Here is a 24,705-nt window from a genome sequence, read left to right as displayed (position 1 = left end):
ATACTTCCATTGTAGCGGTATACAGCTAGAATCGGCACACCGGAACTCGTTGGCATAGCAATGGCCCAGGCGTGTAGGATCCTCACAAACGTTCCGATCGTCCGAATCCGGGTAACTGTCACAATCGAAAGTCGCTGTTAATGCCTCCGAGCTGGCAATTATATGCGCACACGGCTCAAGAATGGCTGGAGTGAGGAAAGTAACAAAAATTGATAGATTTAAATTTTTGTGACCACAAAGAATGGATCATAAATCAAAACTGTGTTCCAATTATACTAAGTAGCTTAGAACTTTCATCGTTTATCGTAACATACAATGTGTTCCTCGTTTTATTAAACAGCTTCGTAATAGATAGAAGTATGTACGTTCGTTGTAATTCATCTACTATCTTAAGACGATCTACGTCACAATATTCAGGTGCGCTATCCTCGTGGATTAATATTTAGATTTTTTAAATGTATATGTATCAGCTTGTTCTACATCTAGTTACTTACATTTGCAAATTCGCTTGCACGGCGTGAGCGTGCCCATGCGTGTTGGACGACATTCCGGTTCCAACACAAGGCACACAAATTCTGCCACACGCACCGAGCATTTGGAGTTGATCAGATACTGGAAGTGATCATACTCCAGTGGCGAAAGCTGCCGATTGTTGGAGACCGTAAGGTCATACGGTAGAACGCCTCGACAAAGGGGCAATGATGTAGATTGACAAATTCCTTTGTAAACAAGGTGAAAAATGGTTTTTAGATATTCCTCATTCATCAACTGTTTTTAAATGGTATCTTTAGTACTTACCTTCTTCGGATATGTTGAACCGCTTCAACCCCTCGGTAGTGATTTCAAAGCGGGATAAAATTGGTAACGTTGGAGATACCTTCGTCCTGTACAGGCTCGAGTCTGTGGTAGCTGATGGAACGGTCACATTTTTCTAGATTTTGAAAATATTACAATAAGGGTAAATAAAACTCATTTTGATAAGAAAAGTATGAATGTTAAGCAGTTTCCCAGCTAAAAGCGTTTGAAAGAAACACACACAAATACCGATCAGAATTCCACAACACACACTCACAGGTTGAATCCATTGTCAAAAGAACGTAAAACCTTTCCCTCAAAAGTGATTTAATTCATGTTGCATGCAAATTTTGAGGTGTACTTTCGTGTCTATATCTAAGCATTCATGCATTACTGTGTTCCAAAGTGCTTTTCCTAGTAAAAGGGACGAGTACCAGTAGTGTGTGTGTGTGTGTGTGTAAGTGTGCATACAATATTTGAATTTGTGGCACCGTGCCGTAGCACTTGCCAAACAAATGCATTCACTAAAAATGTGCCAAGCGTTTTTTTTAACATTATAGATGCGAATCTTCAGGTGTGTGATTAAAACCCTGTTTTTCCATGCCTTGCGGTTACCATTGATTTCAACAGATCAATGAAATTGATCATGCATGCAAAAGCGAGAATAAATTTAAGAGGGTGTGAGAAGAGAACCACAACACAAACACAATATGAAAACGTCAATTCACTTCTCTCAGGTGCTCCAGTTGCATCAGCTGGTCGTTCAGCTTGCGCAACAGGCGCTCGTCCTCCTCGATTGGGACGCCAAAATTGTTCTGATGGCCGGAGGTGAACCCCCGCACCTCCGTCCCTCGTGCCGGGCTGTCCCGGAGCCCCACCTGAGTCGCTGGCAGTGCTGGATCGGTAGAATGGCCCAGTTCGTACGCTCTGGTCGTGCCTTCCGGATGCGCTGGTGCCGATTGTGTACGACTTTGACCATCGTCCGCGTCGAGGAAATCTTCATCGTCGAACACCACTCGTGCCTTGGTGTAATCCTTGAGCGAGATCGTGCTGGTCTTACGAATTGGAGCGTCTGTTACTTTCACTACCAGCGCCGGTAACTCTTCGCTTGCGCTCTCCGTACGCTGACGCTCCGTGCCCGATAGTCCGGTGGTCGTGGATGCCGTCGTAGGCCAGTCAAACGTTGGTTTCTTGCCATTTGTACCGAACACGGCCAGCAGATCGTTGTCCAAACCGAATGAAAACTTTGTGTCCACCGTTCGGCCCGGCCCTTGTGCGTCCTTGGGCTTAGATTCCTTTGCAATACTTCCGATGAAGCGATGGTCGAAGTGGAGATCGTTTGTGCTGGTGAAATCGTTAAAATCAATTGATAAATTCTCGTCCACCTCGTAGCCATCCTCGCCAAGCAGTCCGCTGCTCATAATATCATGATCTATAAAGCAAAGACGAACTAATTGGTTATGTATGATCATCCAAATATAAGTCATTTTGATCTTTTCTAAATGCTTACCAACAACCAGGAAGTATACGACGAGCCCAAGTAAACCACATATCATCAGCAACCCAAGGGGCCACTTTATGTAGCGCCAGATCACTTTGAGTATCTTGTACAGCAGGCAGCGCTGGGTTGGTCGAAAGAACGAACTGCTGGAGGACGATGCGGACAGGGGCGTCTGTGAGCCGGCCTTCCAGAAGTTGAAGCTCTGGCGGTTATGGATGCTACCGAGGGAGGTGGGTGAGGGTGATGAGGGTAACGTGTTGGCGCAATCTGTAGAGGCTGCTGTGTATCCGCTGTAAGGAGTACCCTACAAAAAAGGATAACAAGTTATGGATTTGAAAAATAGTTTATTTTAGGAGTAGGAAATAGTTACTCTTATCTCTACAAAGATTTAAAATAATGTGGATTATTATTAATTTGTAATTTAGATTCAGATATGTTTTGTATTCAGTCACCAGTCAAAAAGACCAGATTTTTATGATAAAAATTAGTTTTTTTGTACAGGTTCGAGTCAAAATGTAATTTGGCAGCAAAATTTGCTTACTTTAATAAACATTTAACTAATTACCGAGTATTTAACTAATTCGCCAGTATCAGTCTTCCCTATGTTAAAATGATTTATGGTACAAACTGTTCAAATAATTAATTTCCATCCAGTTCCAGTAAAGCAGTTGGTGATATGTTTAATAGGCATGCATATTGTGTATATCCACAATTCGTGTCTTAGCCACTACCTTCGCCAACCGTACTTACATTCCTACTTTTGTGAACCAAACCATAACATTTTGGAGAAAACTCTCATTTCAAATAATCACCGCAATGGTTGTAAATTCCAGTATATTCGTATGTTTTCATTATGATCACTCAAACCACAATCAAATTATGTGGTCGATCCATAAATTGGATTAACTGAACTGTACTGCAATTTTTTCGGTTTCAGTAATCAAGTTAATTTAGGAGATCGGTTACAATCGAACAGCAAATAATATCAATAAGTTTTCTTTTTCAATTTTCTACAATGCAAATAGAAGCGTGTTTGTTGAATGCTAACAAAATTCAAAAATTCAAAAATTTGTTGAATGTTAACAAAAAATTTATTATCTATAATAGAAGTACAATGGATGATTTTAAAATCAACTGAATGAAAATACCTACATGTCAATTTGGAGCTATTTATCTATTTATCATAATATAATGTTTTTTTTTATTTAATATCGGAAAACATATAAATACTGGAGTATTTATCTAAAATCCTTCTTAGCAGAAGAAATGTATGAATAAAACGATTAAAAAGTAAATAAAATAGTTTCATAAATTGTGTTTGCTCAAACCATGTTACTGTTGTAGGTCGAATTAAATATATTTAAAACTAGATTCATTAGATATGATGTGTTTAAAAATCCTTTAACAACAGCATAGCTCTTACGCAGCAAAGATGCAGGAAAAATCTGAATCGAATCATGCGTACTTGTGCCATTCGCAAGCACCGTGAGTACAACCGGCGTATTGCGCAATCAGCTCCACCCGGCCGTGTTGCATGTCGTGGATGTCCGGATTTTCTGCGGGCTTACGTCCGATGAAAGCCTGTACTGTACGAGTGCGTACGACAGCACATTGGTTTGGGACCTGATTCCGGACGCTATCGAGCAGCTGGGTAAAGGCTTAAGATATGGTATCAGTTGAACCATTTACCACCTTTTGATGCGGAACAGAGTGCAGCGAAACTTGTCACGGTTTCCCGAACGTGACACAACAGCTAGCTTGACATCAAAATTGGTCTTCTTGAAGGGGTTCAAATACAAGTTTTGCATAGGGCAATGTAAAAACAGCACAAAACTTTGAAAAAGTTTAAAATTAATCGATAAAGTACAGATGCAGTGCAATGGAGCAATTTGGCCTAGAGTGTCAACACGCGATTATCGCTTCCTTTAAAAAGATTAATACTCTCACATTCACGATTGAACCACCTCCTGCACCTCATCGATCAACGTGGCAGCAAAAATTAATCCAACGTAATGAATTGATTTGTCGAGCATCGCGACACGGACACGATATCCCGCCGACACTACAGTCACCGGCCAACGCTTCTCTTCCGGCGGCTCGAATCGTTATCCTGTCGCAATCCAAAAACCCCGACCACGTCAACCGACTAATGATTCTATTTCATCGGCCTTCCCAAAAGACTCTCTAGTCTCGGTTAATTGACTGTCGTTTTGCCCGACGCCTGGCGAGTGTTCGCAAAAATGAAGCAAAAAACCAAATGACCGTTCGTTTGCTTTGCAGCCAGCCGGTGCCAGTTGGGGAGGCTGAACCGGGAAGCATTTGCCATGGACGGAGCGCAAAATGGACGTGCTCTCTAATCTAATCAGTCTAATCGCATCGCATTACGAGTAATGTATTTGCATTAATCTTGGAAGCTGTTTGGAGGAACTGACGTTGAGTTGGGTTTGTATCAATTTCGTCACGTGAACGGCAGAGTGTACAGTGGTCTTTGAACGAGAGGACCCTTTTAAAATAAAAAAAAGGAAGCCAACTCTTAATTGTGTCGATGGATATACTGAGCCATACAATATTTAAATAATACTAAAATATATTTTGAGTAACATGAATATAACATGAATTAATTCTGCAAAATATCTATTTACATGCTTCATTGACATTTTAACAACCAACATCAATAATTATTCATAACAAAGTTTTAAATATTTCGACCGAAGCAAACATAATTTCTTACTCTGTGTGGATTTTGTTGGCGTAGGCGATCGTTTGCGCTCTTCAAACCATCCCATTGAGTCCAACGGGGCAAATAAACAACGAGACTCAAATGCTTTCCACTACGGTCGCAATTGAGTAAACGCAATCAGACACGAAGAAGGCGTTGAAAGCTAAATATCAATTGAGGCTTCCTTTCTCCTTCTTTCTTTGCTACAACTATCCTTATCATTGCGCCAAGACCAAACGTTTCTGTTCGTCGCGTACTTTGCTCTGGTGTAACAAGGAAATGGAAGGCATTCAGCAGGATGGTTCTGATTGATCGTAGCAATTATTGCAAGCGTGGCTAGGGGCTCACTTCTGACGATGCAACACCTCACAGGGCAACGTTCGAAAGTGGAATGTGGTTAGAGAAGAAGTAGGAATGAATCGAAAGGCCATTCCAGGCGTTGTTGTGAAGGGAACCAATACGGCCGTGATGTGATGGATTGTACCGATATGTGTAATGCTGCTGTCTGGACCGATATGTGTAATGTAGCTGTCTGGAAAGCATTTTTTTGAACACATGTACCTTTGACACACCACTTGTCATGACGATGCTGTATACAAATCTTATTCAGTCTAATTATTTTTCATGTATGAGTATTGTATAGTAGCATAGCTAACAACCAAACAAAGTGATAACAATTACGGAAAGCATGTTTGGTATGTTAAATTATCTAACAAACTTAAATTTAATCGACCATACCACTGTATAACCCAGTTTACTAAAACAAACCTTCTAAATTTGAGAAAATATCAAAGATTTCCAATAGCTTTACTCGAATCATGTTAAATTGCAACCAAATTTTGATTCATTTTCTTAACACTTTCGAGGTAATGCTTCATATTACGGACGCTTTTATTCAAAATCCGGATAGGCCCGGATTGGACCGACAGAACGACGGTCTTGCTGACGACGGTCTTTTTGCTGTTTTCCGCTTGTACTCGTAGATGGATTGAACTGAAATACTGATGCGATAATCGACTGTTTTCCCCGTATCCCCCTTATCGAAGATGTCTCAACTCGTGTCAACTATCTTGAAACATCGTTGTTTTCTGGTGATTTTCACACTTTAAAAAATATATTCATGGAATTAATTACTATTTACTCTGGCTGTCCAGAATGTATAAAAAAAATCTTGCTTCAAATTATAGACAGAATTAGATAAGAGTTTTTACATGAAAACCAAGGGCGAATATGATAAAATACTTGTGTTTTTACGCTGATAACTACTTATACATTAGATTCCGATGTACTTCAGTGCATCTGGGCCAGATTAATAGGAAAGAATAGGAACTATAGAGTAAATTAAATTGGAGTCGGTTTGGAACAAAACTTCTGCTAGAATTTCTTCGGAGGTAAACTCACCTACAGAAAATATATATTTATCAGGGTTTTTACTCTTACTACTAGGACTTACTAGGTCCTCTTAAATAAGGGTCGCACACATTTTTTTATTCTACTGCATAATATCAATCATATTAAAATACGACATTGCCAGGGACAGAATATAACCAAATACAATAAAAATAATGTCCCGAGTTTGAAGCTGTTTCGTAATTTGAATCAAAACTGTAATTTGTGGAAAAGTGTTTGAAATAATCAATAATTTATATCATAGCAAGATGTTGTTAGTTATTGATTATTAGTTATAACAGTATTTTAAAACACATTTTTAAACGATACTATAATTCACTCATTGATGTGCATATGATATGATTTATGAACTGTAACCTATAATCTGAACTGTAATAAAATCTGAAAAAATCTTAAATTAATGAAAAATTAACAATGAACTAATACATAAAATTGCTCTTGTTGACATTGCTTCATACACTTTTTTTTTAAATATTTAACATCCCAGTACAAGAAGCCAGGCACAGTTCGATCTACAAATGGTTTAAATGCCCAGTATCCGTTTCGATCACGCGCCATACCAATCTTTCTTCAATCGACCCTGAAGACGATCTCTATGGACCATAAAGTTGGTGCACGATCTCCGTGCACCCCATCCCTAGCGCCCTAGCGTTCGAAGCGCATCGATTGTAAAATACGATCGCGCGATCCGCTTGCACTGTGGCACCTGCCACGATCGAGGTGAGCAACGCGGAACCAGCAACGAGGAACACTCCTTCCTTGCCTTTGCATTCGTTAAGGGACGCTTAATTATTGCCTCAAAGTGTGTGATCTGCGTGTATGTGTGTGTGTGTCTGTTTGTAATAGAATGTTCAAGGGTCGCTCGAGCGCACCCTTTTAGCGCGTAAGATCGCTCTCATCAATCACGACAAGTAAGGCGATTGGATTATGTGTGTGTGAGTGAGTTTTTTTTTATGCTAGCGAAAGTTGCGAAACCGGATGATTCAAAACGAGGGTTGGGGGTGATTGGTTGTTGTGGGTGGTCGGGTTGTTAAACATATTGTAGGTAATTCTCAATGCATCTCATAACGTCGGCGAACCGTAAAGCGCGCGGAAAACAGCATTGAATGAGCAATGGAATGTCTCATGAGGAATGCGCGATCCTTTTATGGTAATGATGTGAAAGGTTTGTAATAAAGTGCAGATCAATTTTTAATTAAATGCTTCAGCTAAAAAGTTGTTTTTTGAGGATGTTGAATAAAATGAAAAAATGTGTTAATGTATAAAAATCATCTAAAATCTCTCATTTCAAGCAACTCTGCATTCGCGTTCTAATTCTAAAGCATGAAACAACAAAATTGAGTGTAAAAATTGTGTCAATGTTTCGAGGGCAATATATGTTTGAATTCGTAAGAAAGAACGAACCTATGCTCATTAGCTTCATAGACAATAATTGATCATTTTATTCACGTTGACATAACGCATAAAGAACGGCAACGTATGATTATTGGAAAAAATCGAACACTAACGAATGACTATGACCTTGACTTAGTTGCAAGTAATCTTCAATATTAGGTTGAACGAATAATTGGCTTTGATTTCGAGGCCTTGCATTTTTGTGTGTTTTAATGATAAAGATTTTACGTGATCTACCATACGTTCGAACAGAGTCAAATTCGGCATACGTCTGGGAAGGAAACAAATCAAAACCAATGATTGCTTGTTTCACGTTTGAAGGTGTCTAAATGATGGCATTCAAATAATTGCTTCCGAAAAAGGTCACGATGCTGTCAAATGATGAGAAAAACCCTCGACCATGCCATGCATGTTATGCTATGCATAACATAAATTATTAAAAATAATATTATTATGCGCTACATTTGAAGGTAGATAGGAATTTCCATAAAATAATGTGTAACCCCAAAGAATTTATCAACTAATGTGCTGTAAAAAACCCATTCTTTGAACTCATTCGCAAGAATGGTGCATACGTGACTGAACCCACAAGTTCACAATCTCCTCCAGAAGGTCATCGAATGAAAGTGAAGATGAACGATTATGAGAGGACATGAGAACGAGCTGCTTGCATCGTGCTGCACAAAGAAATATGTCCGTACATCCATCCTCACGACCCGACACCGTGAAGCAATGCGTTACAATTTTAATTCTATTGCGTCTTTGAGCCATGACCGCCTCCTTACCGAATGGATGGTCGATAATTAGATTTTGAAAGTGGTCGTAGTACGCGTGAACAAATTGCCGTGGCCTTTGCCATTCTATTAATTTCTGTACGTGGATGTCGCTGTTTGAAAAATTGTATTCGTATTTCGATTTAATCTCCTCGGGAGAACAAAGGAGCAATGTGCGAATGTGAGAAAAGGTGCCCCATTACCGGTGGTAAACAAGAAATGGACGAGTTTTTGAGGTGTATGTGTGTGTGTGTGTGTGTGTGTGTGTGTGTGTGTGTGTGTGTAAGTATATGAGAATCATGGAGCGCCACCTCACCAAACGCACCCACTTTTAGGTGCGTACCGATGGGGAGCTTCCTTTCTTCTTCGTGCAACAGCACCCATTGTGAAGTTGCTCGATCGGGCCCAGATGCTTCTCAGCATGTGACCTGAATTCCTTCTGCCAATCGAATGGAATCTATCGGCCTCGATCTGGCGCTGCTCCGATGGCAAAAGATGCCATGGTAGATGCTCTTGACGCTCCCAGCTGACCCAATTGTGTCCGTACCAGTTGTGCGGCAGAATCGTCTGCCAATTGCTGCCAAGATGACAGCACAAACAGACCGACACTAGGCGACACACGCTTTGAAGTCGAGGTCGCCGGGACTGTGTGCTGACGGGTTGTGTGACGATCCTTGAATGATGCGCCACTTCGGGCTGTTGGTCGATTCGGTAAGGCACTCGTGCATGCGGGGAGCATTTCCTGCACAACCAATCCCTAATTAGTGAGCTGTCGAGTTTGGACAGCGTTTCCTGTCCTTAGGCGAAGACTCTAATTGCTCAAGTAGCTACGGGACGGACTTGAAGGTTAGTGGTACAGACAGTTTACTTTCGAATTAAGAACGATAGTTTGAGAGCGTTCCTTCAAACTGCAAATCAGATCCTGGATGGTAGAGTGACGGAACGTATTTTTGGAAGACAAGGACAACGGTCGAATAAGTATGCGAAATGAATATAACAAGGTGTGGACGAATTCTAATGACTTTTGCTGAATAGGGTCCAAAAGCATTAAGGAAATGAGAATTGTGTTGTACTCCTTCAGCACATCTACTTTGCCAAGCAATAGATGCAAATCGAAACACTCCACGCAAGAAGACGCCTATATTAATCGATCATTGCGTGTTGAGACATGTTCGACGCCTTCATACTGCATTCATGAAACTGTAACCCTATTGCTGTCCGCGGTCTGTAAGTTATTAGCTCCAGCACTGACAGTTCATTAACAGGTAGCTCCTACCGCCACACCGTAGGCAATCAGTAAACCCAGTTCTGCAAGTGAGAACCTAACCCATATCGACAGTTACCTTCCACACCTTCTGCATGCCAGTGTGCGGCCTGTTCGCTTTGAACTATACGCGGCGTGAGCGTATGAGGGCTATCGTAATCGAGAGGTTGCGTTCAACAACTTCGATGATGTCCATTGCTCCGTCACGCATCCCTTCTTCGCACTGCCAATCGCTCGTAAACAGACCACCGAGAGCTTTCAGTTGCCCTGCCACTTTGACCCAGCTTGCAACAAAAGCCACCTACTACTGACAGCTCCTAAATCTCGTTGCTTCTCTACCATCTAGTGTGGTAGATCGACTCAACTGTTGCCCCTTTTGCAGATTACCATTCCACCGTCAACGGAGCCACTACACCACTCGCTAAAGGAGCATAATACGCACACACGTTGTGCGCTTTTGTCTTTCAACGCGGTACGGTGGGCTTGGCTGCAACAGATAGCTTCTACTTGGCGCTTGGCTTCCTACTTGACCTCACCTTGAGAAGCAGGAATCGTACGGCCCATTACGGGTATGGAAACCAAATCCGTACGAATTCCCTGCAATAAAAATCTGCCGATTGCGTCGCGTTGCGCGGCTTATTATGGGTGCAGCACCTTTATATCAAAGTGGAATGCTTTTGTTGCGCTTCGGAGTCACACACTTTACACTTGTCGAGTACTGTATGTGCTTGCTGGGTGCTCTGTGTGTTAAGGTTGTTAAATGCTCCAACCGGTCCATTGTTAACATATCCATTAACCATATAGAATGGAAAGGTAACAACCTATTTTTTACATGGAATTATGCATTAGGGTATGATAAAGTGATACGCCATAGTAAACGTAAAGTTACACAAAAAATATCATTTTGTGTTAAAGAAAACATGACTAGGCGAGATATCGCTTATACGGAATATCCGGTCACAGATAGCTTTGTTTCTAAAATATCTCATTCGTTTTTTATTCTTATTAGATCTACCAACCAGATAGAATTTGTCATTGAAATACAATAATCAGATTTAAATATTAAATATTGAATGTTAGATCCGTACGAAAATTTAACTAATAACAGGTATGTTGTAAAAAATCAACTTTTTATTGTTGTACCACGAGACCGGTTAAACGGTAACATAAATTGTAGGTGATTTTTTTGCATTCTGGAACAACGAAAAAACTCTCATCTTTAAATATCGTTCATCCTTCAGGAGTATAAAAGCTTTAACTGATCCCATGTTAACTCTGAGGAGGTTTGGAGCATTTTGGTTGACTTTGATTTCTTTAACTAAGTGTCTATTATCATTTGATATCCATCCATTTTCATACATTTATGTTCACCATATTTAGACTCCTTTTTGATGTTTTACTAAAATTACCGATCCCCTTGAAATCAAATACATCCATTTATCGAATTTCAAGGAAATGTTTACAACTGGCTGATGTCACTTCAGACGCCGTTACGATCTATTTTACACAGCAAACATTTGTTACCGATCTCCCTGGCTTTGCAAACGATTGACAATCCGTGGATGAAAGTGAAAGATATTTCAATGATATTTCCTTTGCAAAGCCTTGTTGACTATGTTCGTCCCCGAAAGGTGCTCGAGGGCAACCGTGCCCGGATGCCTCAAAGCGAAAGGGTCCGCGCGATCGTCCTCTATCAATTGGCTGTTTAACGAAGTACCTAGCACCGATGTCGCAGTAACCAATGTCCATTTTAATGAACTCGTTTTGCATGTCTCATGAGCGTGAATTGTACGGCTCATGTTCACATCTGATTACCCGGCACGGCTGTTACTGCTGCTCGCAAAACGGTACTCACTGCTTCGTCTATTAGTTGTCGTTTTATGTCGCCTATAGAGAAGCCCACTTATGCAACCATTACTGCAGCAGCTATAGCCCAAACCAATCGATAGTGAATCATGACATTTGCCAGTGATTCGTTACGAGGATCGCCTCATTCGTGGTGCAGAAATTCCTACCCTATCGCCAGGTTTAATTGTGCTCATTCTGACGGGTGAAACGGAAACCATCGAATCATCCTCAACGCAAACCCTACGAAGTAATGGGTAATGAAATTTTTCCTCCAAACAACCCTCGGCTGCAACTGGCGGATTTAATGTCAAATTGAAGCTTCGGTTAGGATGTGTTTTATTTTTTTTCGAGCAGGGGCTTGCTGGTGCCTCCATGCCTAAAAGGGTAAGGTAAAGCTTGTCACGACACGATCGGAGCTTCGTTGTTTTGTGCTGGATGTTTTTTCGTGTCAGAAGGTAAATTATTGATACGAAAGAACATGGCGTCTGGTATGTGTCGGTTGGGTGCGACAGGTTTATGGGATCTTCTTCAAAAAATGAACAGCACTTTTCTCTCACGATTTTTGCGCTCCACCAGGATTGGCTGCGAAATGTGGCACAAGCAGCATCACGGTTGAATTATGGGAGATCTTTTCCATGTTTGTTTTACTTTCCTAAGGTGTTAACAATATTTAAACGGCGTGCAATGGAAATTTCAATGCGAAATTATATTAAATGAGCAAAATAGTTTCTTAATTTGTTTCATACAACTAATATTTGTCGTAAGAAATGCAGAGTAAGAAAATAGCTGCAACATATCTTAAAAATTAGTACTGTATAATTACATCTTAAAACCGTCCAACTAATCATAGATTATGTTTTTGACGTATTTTGAGGTGCGACGATGTAATTCTTTGGAAACCCAAGTTGTTGAAGGTATATTCATTGATTTTTTTTTTCAAAATAATGTTGAAACCACCATTTTAATTTATCACTCCACAGTGTTAGATTTGCGCTCTTTAATGAAATAATCATTGATGCGATCATTTCGTATGGCATAGTAACTCCCACTGCTATACACCTCCCATATCATGGACCGTCAGATTTAGCGGCATTTCGAAAGCAAAATTCTTGCATTTATTTAAAACCGATCGAAGATCTCAGCAGTGGGCGTTTGATTTCGGCACCGGTTTGACATTTCACAGCCATCGTCTAAACGTCGCTGATCGAACGTCATCGAAACGTCCCAGCGTTACAAAATGCTGGCGATTCAGGGGTGCGCTTCTATCAAAGATTGATTCAATACGATCAACCGTTCTATCGCCTTGAGAGCTGCTGTAAAGATGATGACGGCGGCGGATGATGCGGCGGTGGCCACAGCCAACAGAATCTCTTTCATCACACCGATTCGATTATGATGGTGGCAAATTCCGGTTACTCTTTCCGTGTGCATGGAGTGGCATTTTTACGCGCGCTACGGGGCTAGGGGCGATCGGTTTATAATTTTATTTGATCTTTATGCAGGTCGATGATGCTTGATCGGTTACATTCTGCCGGTGGAGACAGCGACCGCGAAGATGTACTGTTTTATTGACCTATTTCGCATCGTGACTGAATCGGTGGTTTTGGGGTTTTGTCATCGTTTTATGAGCATTCGCCCGTAGGCAACGGTACTCCGCACGAACGGACAGACAGGGTGCACCGAGAGAAGTGTTAGGTTGGAGGCAGGATACGGCATGATTAACTAAACTAGATCGTTTTTGCAACAACGGCGTCCAGCCCGGACAGATCTTTGCAATCAGCTGTGTACATTTCAAATTACACACAAAACAAAAATGTCAAAAAGACAACACTTCAGTCAACACCATTTTGCCAGCAACCTTTTGGCAGGCAATCGGGGCCCGGGTTTGCATCACTTGCTGTCAAAAAGGTCTTGGAGTACCTTCGCTGTGAACGAAGAGTGAAGACAATGATTTTGCCACAGGCCCACCCCTACGCTGGGCTTAATTCTTACACCAATCCAAAGAGACCCGTTGTGTGTAGTAAGGCCCAAAGAGGGCTGGAAAGATTGTTGTATTTTCTCATCCATAAGCCACCAAACGCGAATGACAATGTTACGCAAAGGCACTTGATGTTTCACACGAAACAAAGCCGTTTTTAACTCCGACCGGCTTCACACAGCTTCTTGGGTGGTCAACTGGCTGGGGGCGTTGGACACTGGGCATGTTGGAAGGTACTGACGCTAAAGAAAAAACAGGCATAAATGTCTCCTATTTTGTGTCTTTTTGTGTTGTGGTATATTGCAAGGAATATTTTAATTTAGTTTGGAAGTAGCAAAAACACTTTCAAACGTTTTTGAAAATGTAGTTTACAATTATGTGCTCTTTCTTTGCTAGTACTACACCACTCACGTCGAGGGAAATTGTCTGGAAAAAAAAATATTTTTTTGGAATGTTAACTTAGTTCCTCCGTTTGTACGTCTCCGAGTTAATTATTGCCTAACATAAAAAAAACCCCAATAAAAACTAATCATCCACACACCCGTTAGTTGTGGCCACTTTCGTGGGAAACCAAGCTGACATTCACCTTAGAATAATGAATCGAGCGAACGATCGTGCTCAGCTAAGAAGGAACTGATTGATTTTGCAACCATACCACTTGCACTCCATGGTGACAGTTTTAGCGATGGAAATAGATTTTACAAACAGCGATATGAATCTTAACACCCGCTAGCCGTCTTAGAGCCCTTTACAGCGCTGTTTTATTGCAGTACACTTTTTCTTACTCATTTACTTCCCTCTGGGAAAGAAATAATCATCAGAGCTTGGCACCTGGCGTGACCCTGAGGCATGACATGAGGCTGGGAAAATGGCTAGCTTGAGAGTGACCTTCACAGAAGTGTTGGGTAGAAAAGGTCTGGTGGCATTTTTTTCCGATGAACTTCTGTGTAAACTTACCTGTAAAGAAAAATTAAGTACAACAATGTATTAGTAATTACATTCAATGAAACCATTTGAAACATAATTATCTAATCATTCAACTCCTAAAAGTTATTAAATATTATGTACAGTAGGTGACCGCTAACTGGGAGTTTAAATTTGTGAGAAAAATGCACATTTGCTGTGAATTTCCCTTCATAAGATTCCGGATGTTTCTTATTTTGACCTTTATGTGTTTTTTAACTGAGAATCACTCCAGTTAACGAACTTCCACTTAAAAAAAACTCCAGTAAAACACATCCAGTTAGCGGTCACCTACTGTAGTTCGTATTTAGTTCGTTTATAATTTTAATCAATTTTAATTCTTTTTAGTAATTTTTAAAATTCTATGATAATTTTTGTTAGCAATGAAGAATATTATCATTTTTATGTAATGCTGTCCATCGTATAATTTACTTTACTTCCAATGTTTAGGTTTATGTTATGTTTTCGCTAAACTCTGTTAATTTAGACACAAATCTTTAGTAAATATTTGAACAACATATCATAAACGTTAATTTACAGTTTTTTTTTAATTTAAAGTGTACCAATATTTTGTGTGACTGTCCATGATGACAAAGTGCAGGAACGTATATTAGATACGGTTTAAATCAATATCACCACCTACCGACCCACTCCCATTCCCGCTCCGCGAGCGGTAATAGTTGGCTTTTTCTATTAATACTTTTCCGTTATGATTGCGCCTGAAAATGATCATCAGCGCCGCCAATAACACGGATCGATCGGTAATCGCGTAATCGCTACCGTTTCATTATTTTTTATTCACGCTGATTCTTCATTAAAAACACAACACACACTCTGTCTATTGTTCGATTGATTTCCTTCCCTCGGCCCAGCCTGCCCATCGGCCAACGATGATGATCCAATTATGATGCTTGCGTTAACACTCCAACACCGCCTATGTGCTGTCGGGTTTTTGTTTTTTTTGTTTGTTGGTCTGCTTTGAACATAAGCAGAGTTTTCCAATCGGAAAAGTGGGTGCATTTGGTGCCATGCTTCAACATCCGATCTGTTCGGGAAGTGGAAGTGATTGGCTACGGTCGGTTAAGTTGGTCCGGCTTGGTTGGCCGTTGCATAGTTGAAGGTAAAGTTCATTCGCCGCGCACGAAGGAAACAAAAAGTGCAGCGGAAAAAGCTCCCGTATCGCCCCGTATTGTCAGTATTGATAGTGGTGGCGCCATCGGCATGGATTAAAGCTGCCAGATGGATGCACACAGTGCACATGGGTGCAAACAGTTTGCGTTCGGTTTCGTACGTTAGTTGGATGGTTGTTGGCGGTACGGCCGTGACGATTTGATCCAGCGTCTAGCAGCGATTGTTGTGTAATTGTGATGGGGACGTCTGTGAATACGTTGTAATTGATTGCATTAATTTTAATTAATTTTCTATTTCATGGTGTCTCGTTGCATAATCAATAGATTTTTTTATCTCGTTTTTGTTGTCGATAATATAAATTACTGGATTTTTTCTATTATCTTTAGTATCGAATCCTTAGTATCGAAGTCGAATGAAAAAGCAAAACCTGAAGATAAAAAAATAGTCAGAAATAAGTTTAATCATTTCTAAATAAAAAATAAATAGACATCAGCTGCTAAAACAACTTTGAAAAGTTGTTTAAAATGATATCTTGATAGCTTTATTACTTTGACTCACTACACTCTGCCAGCATTAGTGATGGGAAATTGCAATGCGAAAAAGGCTCACCGATTTCCTTCACTTCACTTTGTACAAATAAAAAGACAAGCCGACGAAATAGTATTGCACTGTTGAATTCCATCGGTACGCTTGGCACGTCCGCAAAACCATTAGTCTATTAGTTGGGTCGTGCTGTGCTATCGCTTTTTGCCTCCTTCTGAAACTCATCAACTCGCCGAGATTTCATCGCTGCACGTGTGATGAGCACTTACAGTTTGTGATGGAAAATGGCGAAATGTCGCGCATGTCAATGCACATTCCGAGGGTATGGGCAAAAGTGTAAAAGGTAAGTAGTAAGCAATCTGCACGGCAAGGAAAGGATGACTGTGGCGATGGGAGAGGTAAAACTGCGCGTAACATGGCACGGAATCGATCGAGTGCACAGCTTGACAGATGGTATATCACCCCGTTCGGTACAGGCGACACATCCAAACGCTTTGGTGTGCCGTCACCTGCCAGCGGCACAAAACCATGTGAAAGTAAAAGTGAAGATGCGCTAAATAATTACGCACTGGCGCCAGCATGCCACGGCTCAGGGAGGGTAGAAACGGCGTTTTTTAAGATGAGAATGTTGCGACGACATATGCGCTTGGGAGAAAGGTATAATGAATAAAATTAGTCAGCTTTGTTTGAGCTTTGTAAAAGGTTTCATGTATAGTTAATTTATTTGTGGTTGAAATTATAGCTTTCACGGTTGCATTAATTTTTCGAACTGTAAACTTTTTTGACTGACCAATTTTTATTTAGTAAAGTGAAAAGTGTTTACTCCATGATTTGAAAATAACTGCTATAAAATAATATATGAAATAAAACTCAAAAGTTCTAGTTAATTTTGATGCAAATTGTGCTGTTGCTGTATTTATACAGATGGTGCCTAAGATACGACTGTAGTTGGGACCGAAAAAATTTCCTAAATTAAGACCAAAAGTAAAAAAAGTTGTATGCCAAATATAAAATTCTAAAATATAAAATTTATAACTGAAGTAGAGGAGTCGAAATCTATGATATCGAGTTAATTTACTCCACAAGTCGTTTACAGGATATAAATATTCAAGATTGGGTAGTTCAGGAATCTTTATAAATGTGTATTTAACGGTTATTAGTGAGAAATCTAAAAAATACACTTTTTAACTAAATTAACAGCTTTTAACTGTGAAAATTTAAATCGTTCTCGTATCTGCATATCATCGTATCTCGAGGGTCGCTTGTACTCGAATTTAACGAAAGAAGTCTTTATATAATAACTAACGCGTTAAAATTTTGTCCAATTTCGCTCGAGTTCACTTTCTAAAGAACAGTATAATTTTTCTTCAAAATCTACCGATTTTAATACTTTTGTTAGGATTCACTACCATTACTTATCAAGCGCGTGTTTTCTTGCTCCTCGTTCTAGCTCCACACGTAATCTTCGAAAATCCAACAACCAAGATGCATTTGAATTGCGGATCAGCGTTGCTTTAGACCAGCTGTGTCAAACTCATTTTATCAAAGGGCCGCAAGTACAGATTTTCAATGATTCGTGGGCCGCAAAGTTGAGAATAAAAAATATACCTCAATATTTATAGAAAATACTGTTTAAAATCATTATTGTTAAACCAATTGACTTTTTGTACTCCTCGCTTCAAATCTGGAATAGTTTGTTATTTACAAATTTGCTATGTTTTTTTATAATGTACTTTTTTATTTGAAAAAAATGTTTAATGTACTTTTAAAGTCACATGCATTGCTTTCATCTTTTTTGTTAAAAAGGATATTTTTCATTATTTGCGTTCTAACACGGCAGTTCTGTTAGAAAATAACGCTCAACCACACTTTTTCACTGAGCTAGGGGAAGTCTACGAGCCTGTTGCGAATCTTTTTCAAGCCATCCGAGCTATCTATCGATTGATGAACAACAAAAATATTTGCCTGCAATTTTTTGACAGATCAAAAGGAAAATTGTAATAAAACGTGTTTAAACATTATTTTTCGCTAATAACAAGTTCCAAAGGGTATATGGTGGTATATTCATTTCTTTTTACAAGAACCCATATTTTAAGAATAATTTTGTTAAATTACGCAAATTTTATCTGACGAAGATTCGTGGTTTGTGATCCCATAAAGATCGGCAAATCTTGTTTTTACACTTGAAGAGAGTTGAGTCGCGAATTGAGGTATGGACTGGATCCATTTCTCACTGCAGATTAGCCGCTCCGTGCGACAACCGATGACTCCAACGGTTCCGAATGGCTTTAAACGACTCTTTAGGCTTCGGACCGCACCGAACGGAACTGTTGGTTTGATTCTGACAATCCATCACTAGTTGTTGCGAAGTTTCCAAGTGTGTGTATCAAGTTATTTTCATTCCTTTTTCATTTGTAGAAGTTTGACGCAAATCTATTTTTTCCATATAGAATGTGCAATCGAGTGTGCACAAAATTATGCTAATATTCAGAATTTAATCGAAACATAATACGACTGAGTTTGCATTTAATTCAATGTTTCTTAAGGGTCTCGATTGTTGTGTACGATTGTGTAGAATAAGTTTATGAGATGGTATGGGTACATTCATGTTAGATTCGGAAAATATACCATCAAAATGATTGTTCTTCTCTGGAAAATTTATTACACTTCGACATATAGTAATAATTGTTTGGAGTGATTTTAGCAATTCTCAAAATATTCTCGCGGGCCGCATTCAGCATTGACGAGGGCCGCATCCGGCCCGCGGGCCGCCAATTTGACATACCTGCTTTAGACGATTAAACTTGCTGTAAAATTACCACTTTTCTAGCTTCCTTTGATAAAGCAGTTGAAGCTTTCAGTCAGTCGAAAATTTTTTATCCGTTTGGTCTTGTTTAATCTATTGGATCTATGCTATTTATCATGACAAAAAAATTACAACGACAATGTTTTGTTATATCGCATATTTTTGCAAGATTATATTTCTTATGCTAATTATGCTAAAGGTGGTGATAGTTTATGACATAATTTACAAGCTAGCATGCACAATAAATGAATAATAAAATACGTTTTAAAAATAAATATCAATCCAATTTGAATGTAGATGTTCGAACATTGCACCCGTTAAGAATCAAATAACGTTTGATAATATAACGTTGGAGCAATAACTATGGAGTAATAAGTTAAGAACAGTAGTTGTTTTCTGAATTAATATTCGCACATTAAACGCTCAATAAAAATTAATTCTGTGCACATTCTGTGAACTTTTTATCTTTTATCAGGGAAATTATACACATGTGACAATGACATTTTCTTAAGATAATTTTGTTCTAGTTATTTGTTAATAAATATCTTTCCAACTCTCTGTTAGGAAATTCACCTTTTTCATATTTTATATGTTTCACTAACATATTCACAATCATTGTAAAAATCATCTTTCCAAACAAACCGTTACAGCCGATTATGACATGCTCAACTTTCTTGAAGGGCTCATAAACCGAATCCCAATCATCCGTTGGTTTGAATCACAACAACAACAAACACGACATTTGTTAGCAAACAGAGAGTGACAGTTCGGAAATAATAATAATAACCAGAAAAACATACGACCTGCCGCGCGAGTTGGACTCGAAACGACCGGCAATAAACTTCCCATTCAATAACCTAATTTAACGCGCAAACGCAATCGTTTAGGCCTACGGGTTCGATCGATTTCTTATGCAGATTTGGCGCGACCTACCATCGATTGCCGTTACTTTCTTTTCGAACCAACGGGCACTAACACTACCCGCCGCACGTAATAGTGATGCACGCTAACGCGTTGAACGCGCACTGATAAGAGATGCATCCCTGGAGGATGAGATGTCAGAGAAATGCACACCGGCTGGATAGAGTTTCAGTTTCATGGCGTTGCTAGTAGTAGCCGCTGGACGTCTGTTGTGTCTGATGTAATCGGCAGTTTTCGCTTTCGATGCGCCACGGTTTCGATCGTTATCGGGCACCGTTCAAGCATCGCCGCCGCCTGCTAAGTGTGTCAGTCAGGAAGGGCTTTAAAGCTTTCTGCGTGTTGGATTTTGTTTTATTTTACACCGCATTCCTCCTGCTGCGCTGCAAGTGTAATGTGTCTCGAACGGGGGCACGACGTGCGCTGCATGAGAATGGCAGAATATTTTAAATGTGTGTTTGAAGGGTGAACGGGTATGTTTGTTTTGTGCCGACGGTGTCCGTGGGCTCAGGTTGATGATACTGCCGGCTTGTTATGTATCTGTATTTGATAACACGGTCGATAAAACATCCAAACAACATGGTGCACGACGTGTCGGTTGCACTTTTGTGTACGCGTAACGGTAGGTAGTGGAATGTTGACAAAGCAAGCAATATAAATTTAATCAATGTGGTGAATGCAAAATTCTTTACATTTGCAACAATCATGAAGAATGATGAATCGGTGCATCAAAGCGGTCGTATTTGAGGAGGTGTTTTGTGAAGGAGATGGTGATTTATTGTTTCCTGATGTTTGAACTAACTATTTTCATAAGAGCATTTCAATATTAGTGAAATAAACTATTGTACGAATTTTTATATCCATTCTTTTACATTTTTTTAAATATTGGCTTTAGTCTTCAGTCTAATATGTGTTATATGATGTATTGTTTTCATGTATTGTTGTTTTATATGAAGTATTTTTTTCATTATAAGCTGATTAACTGAATTTTTTTATGGTTAAATCAATCATCAGCCTGTTCGTGGATTAGTAAAGCCTAGAAAAGCTTAAATTGATGTTTGATTTGACGTATGGTACTCCAAACCCAACTTCACGATCATCATGCAATGACAGCATTGTTTGCGTCTTACTTAATGGTTTCATTTTATGTTTGCATTTATGTTCTGATGAAACGTCCAGACCATGTCACTGTATTGTATTTTTTGGATTTTATACTCAAACAATTAAATTTGATATTAATATACGACTAATTTAAATAAAATTTATGTACCTTCTTAAGAAATGTCTATGGTCTAAGGAATAATAAAGCGCCACAAAAGAATAATTCTCAGTTCTCAGTTTGGACATGAAAAAATATCATAAATATGATATGATAAACCCTGCAAATTACATCAAATGTCACATTTAATTTAAATTTCCACTAGTATTTTCAGCAATATCCATAACAATCGGTATAACACGTTAGTTTCAAAGTTAAATCCTTCATAAGCAAGAATAACGGCTTAAAACACATCCAAACAACAGTTCATCAACCCTTATCGGTGGGATGTATATTGCAATCCATTTTTATTGACTGACCACCTCGCCGTATCCGCTTGCAATTTCAAGGACACGAATTGCGTGCAGCAGCAGAAAACCGGCCTATAAAAAAACAACTACCAAGCAGAAACGCCATAAAACAGTGCCCATCTACATTGTGCCATGTTCCGATTCATTAGCTTAGCATTGAATTTCTGGCCAGCGTTGGTTGTGTTTGCATGTTGCTTTACTAAAAGCACGAAACAACGCCACTAGCCCCCTTTTTTCAACCCCATTTACCGCCCAGAACGTGCTCTATTCGCTCGGCGACTTTCGCGCGGTGCCAAGGCAAATACGGCTGGTGAAAATCGTTTCCTCACATGGGTTTGCGCCAAAAAAAAGGCATACGAAACAAACAGAAATGGAAAATAGAAATATACAAGAGAAGGGATCGGGACCGCAATAGACGCTTACCGCCTCGTCTCGTCTGGTCGGGTGTCGAAATTTCGCCCCACAATCGAATTGATTTGCAATCGGAGGGAAATTAAAAGGGGTTTTTCATCATCCAGCCACGCAGAGGGGAACTAACGCACCGTTAAACGGCTTACATTGGCACTCGATTTTTCCACCGATTTTTTTTGTTGTTGATGCTATGTTTGATTCATCTGAACCGAACCGAGCAGGTGCTGTTAGTATACGTATGTGGTGGGTCTGGGCCGGCGACTAGCGTTGGCTGCTCTGTTCCGGGTTATGATGCCCTCATCCGTTGCGCCAGATGAAAATTGCACGCGTGAACTTTTACATAACCGGCGGTCTGGGCTGGTGCCTGACGATCGTGATAGGGTCGCCGGTGCCAATGGAGCAGGATGGTGGACAGGAAGGGGAGTATGTGCGTTTTTCTCTCTCTCTCTCTTTCTCTCTCACTCTCTTTTTCTCACTCTCTCACTCTCTTTTTCTCTCTCTCTCTCTCTTTCTCTCTCTCTTTCTATCTATCCATTGCACGGTAATATTTCATACGTTGGCGATGGCAGTGGAAGGTTCGCGTGAAGCTTTTCTTTATAAAGATGAAAATCAGCGCTTCTCGTTAGTTGCGGTTAAAGAGCAGGTTCAAGTGTAGTTTTTATTGCGCTTGGTTGCGGCTTAGGATTGAAAAGCGAGAGTCAGTCGGGTGAATGGGTAAAATTAGTTCTCTTGTGATCGCTACCACGCTACCAACTTACTGCTACACGTGCTGCGAACGAGCAGTATCGCACATAGAAGAAAGAAAGGCATTTGCTTTGGAGGAAATCTAGCGAAGAGAGTGCGTTTTTCTAGTAACTTGATTTATTGATTTATGATTTCAGACATTAATTACCATTTTGCTTAAAATGTTCGATGACATTGCTGTTGCGTAAATTGTTTATTAGGTTTTTATTTATATTTTCGTAACATTGCTAGAATATTCTTATTTTCATTGAGTATTTATGTATTGTTTTATGTTTATTTTCATAAGTTACGCGTTGGGTCAATTCTTTAAAAAGTTTTGTTGAAGAGTTTCGTCCTTTGCGAAGGACATAGGACGAAACAGTGAAAAGTATTTTAAAGCATATTTGATCATTTTAACTTATTCGAAGCGATCTATACTATACTATATAGGAAACATATATTTTTCCTGAACGATCCGAAAGGACTCTGATTATTTTATAATTGATTTTGTACTTATTAGAATTTCATTAAACTAAGCATTTAATTCAAATTAATTGATACTCGTTACAATATTTAATGAACTTAGTTTATATTCTTCACGAACATTGAATTTTGGCCTATGCATCTAACGGCAACGAGAAGATGGCTTCATCGCTGCTTCGCCATAGAATTTGGGCCACTGCGACATCGTTGGCAACATAAACCACAACAAAAACCCTGGTCAATATTCGTTCACTTCACAATCACCTTTCAACTGCTGCGTACCAAAAGGATCGACCTGATTAAATAAATCATCTCCGGTCAGTCGCAAACACATCGACACACGACGTGTGTGCATTTCAATTTGGACCCATCGCACAATGCACGGTGCTCATCAGAGAGAAGCGTGTCCGTATGGCGCAACGCACCGTCAGACACACATGCTCCACGCGCTCTGTGGTGCTGGAGCGCAACGGCTCAACCGATTCGTAATTCCACACGACCGTGCATACCCACCGTCCATGGCTGGCCATCACTTGTTGGAAATGACCGCTGGACTACTGGACGATCAATAAGGCATGTGAGTGTGATGATCGCGAGCGTTTGCGCAAAACGGCGTGGAAAATGGCACCGAATTTGTGCGGGCATGCGGTCAGCAGCGGTTGCGCATCGTTGGATGGTCATTAGTTTTGGTCACCGTGGTACAAGAGGTATGAATTTGCAAGTGTGCCGAAACAGAACCGAATCCATTCAAAACACCGTTCTATTTGGACCATCATTACGTGGAGTAGAATGTCGCCAAAATAATGGTGCTTGCAAGCTTGTTTTTCAACGTCAACCGTTTTCCCATGTGCTGTTGATAGTAATTGACCGGTCACGACTTGTGGTTTCTTTTTTTGCATTTGATTCCTGAGGACAGCTTGACATGTGGCGTTTTTCTTCCCGCAGTGTTAGGAAACGTTCTTATACGCGCGCCTTTCACATGCGATGATGGCATGTGATTGAGTAGGCCGCTTCACAGTAAATAGGTTGATTAGTTGGTACAACGGTTGGTTGCAAATCACTTGACAACTTCCTACTTGATTTGTGATGTAAAAGCTGTTTTGGAAAAAAATAAATTGGGGAACTTAAACAAAAAACTTCATTCAACGGATTTATTTAAATATACCGAATAAAATTTATGTTGCTGTTCTATTGACTCTTAATTATGAATATTGTATTATTTTTCGAACAAATTGCTATTGTGACGACTCTGCTAGGGCTTGTATATGTATTTACCATTTTTTATGTTTATGTATTGTTTACAATAAAAATTAAAATATGAAATTATCATTATCACGGTATATGAACATGTTTTAGAATGAAAGTGAAAGTTATGAGATATTTTAAATGAAATATTGTTTATCCTTTCAATCCGTATCTTACGTATTAAAATTCTTGGACATTACAATCCCTGTATATAAAATATGAAACACCAT

General features: G+C 39.7%; 1 protein-coding gene across 5 annotated transcripts in view; it reads right to left on the bottom strand.

The window, feature by feature from the left end:
- Positions 1–24,705, bottom strand: part of LOC121600074 — a 41,617-nt gene that overhangs the window by 1,695 nt on the left and 15,217 nt on the right. For all 5 annotated transcript variants that reach the window (XR_006005780.1, XM_041928368.1, XM_041928369.1 and 2 more), the window contains exons 3-7: positions 2,306–2,600; positions 1,674–2,227; positions 799–931; positions 495–719; positions 5–185 (exon numbers count right to left, since the gene is read on the bottom strand). Coding sequence is in view for 4 of the 5 variants with exons in the window: in XM_041928368.1 (XP_041784302.1) it covers positions 5–185; positions 495–719; positions 799–931; positions 1,674–2,227; positions 2,306–2,600 (1,388 nt within the window). In the remaining variant the exon portion in view is untranslated. The remainder of the gene's footprint in view (positions 1–4; positions 186–494; positions 720–798; positions 932–1,673; positions 2,228–2,305; positions 2,601–24,705) is intronic.

Source organism: Anopheles merus, chromosome 3L (assembly GCF_017562075.2).
Source record: "Anopheles merus strain MAF chromosome 3L, AmerM5.1, whole genome shotgun sequence".
NCBI lineage: Eukaryota > Metazoa > Arthropoda > Insecta > Diptera > Culicidae > Anopheles > Anopheles merus.
This window is presented reverse-complemented; position numbering and strand designations above follow the sequence as displayed.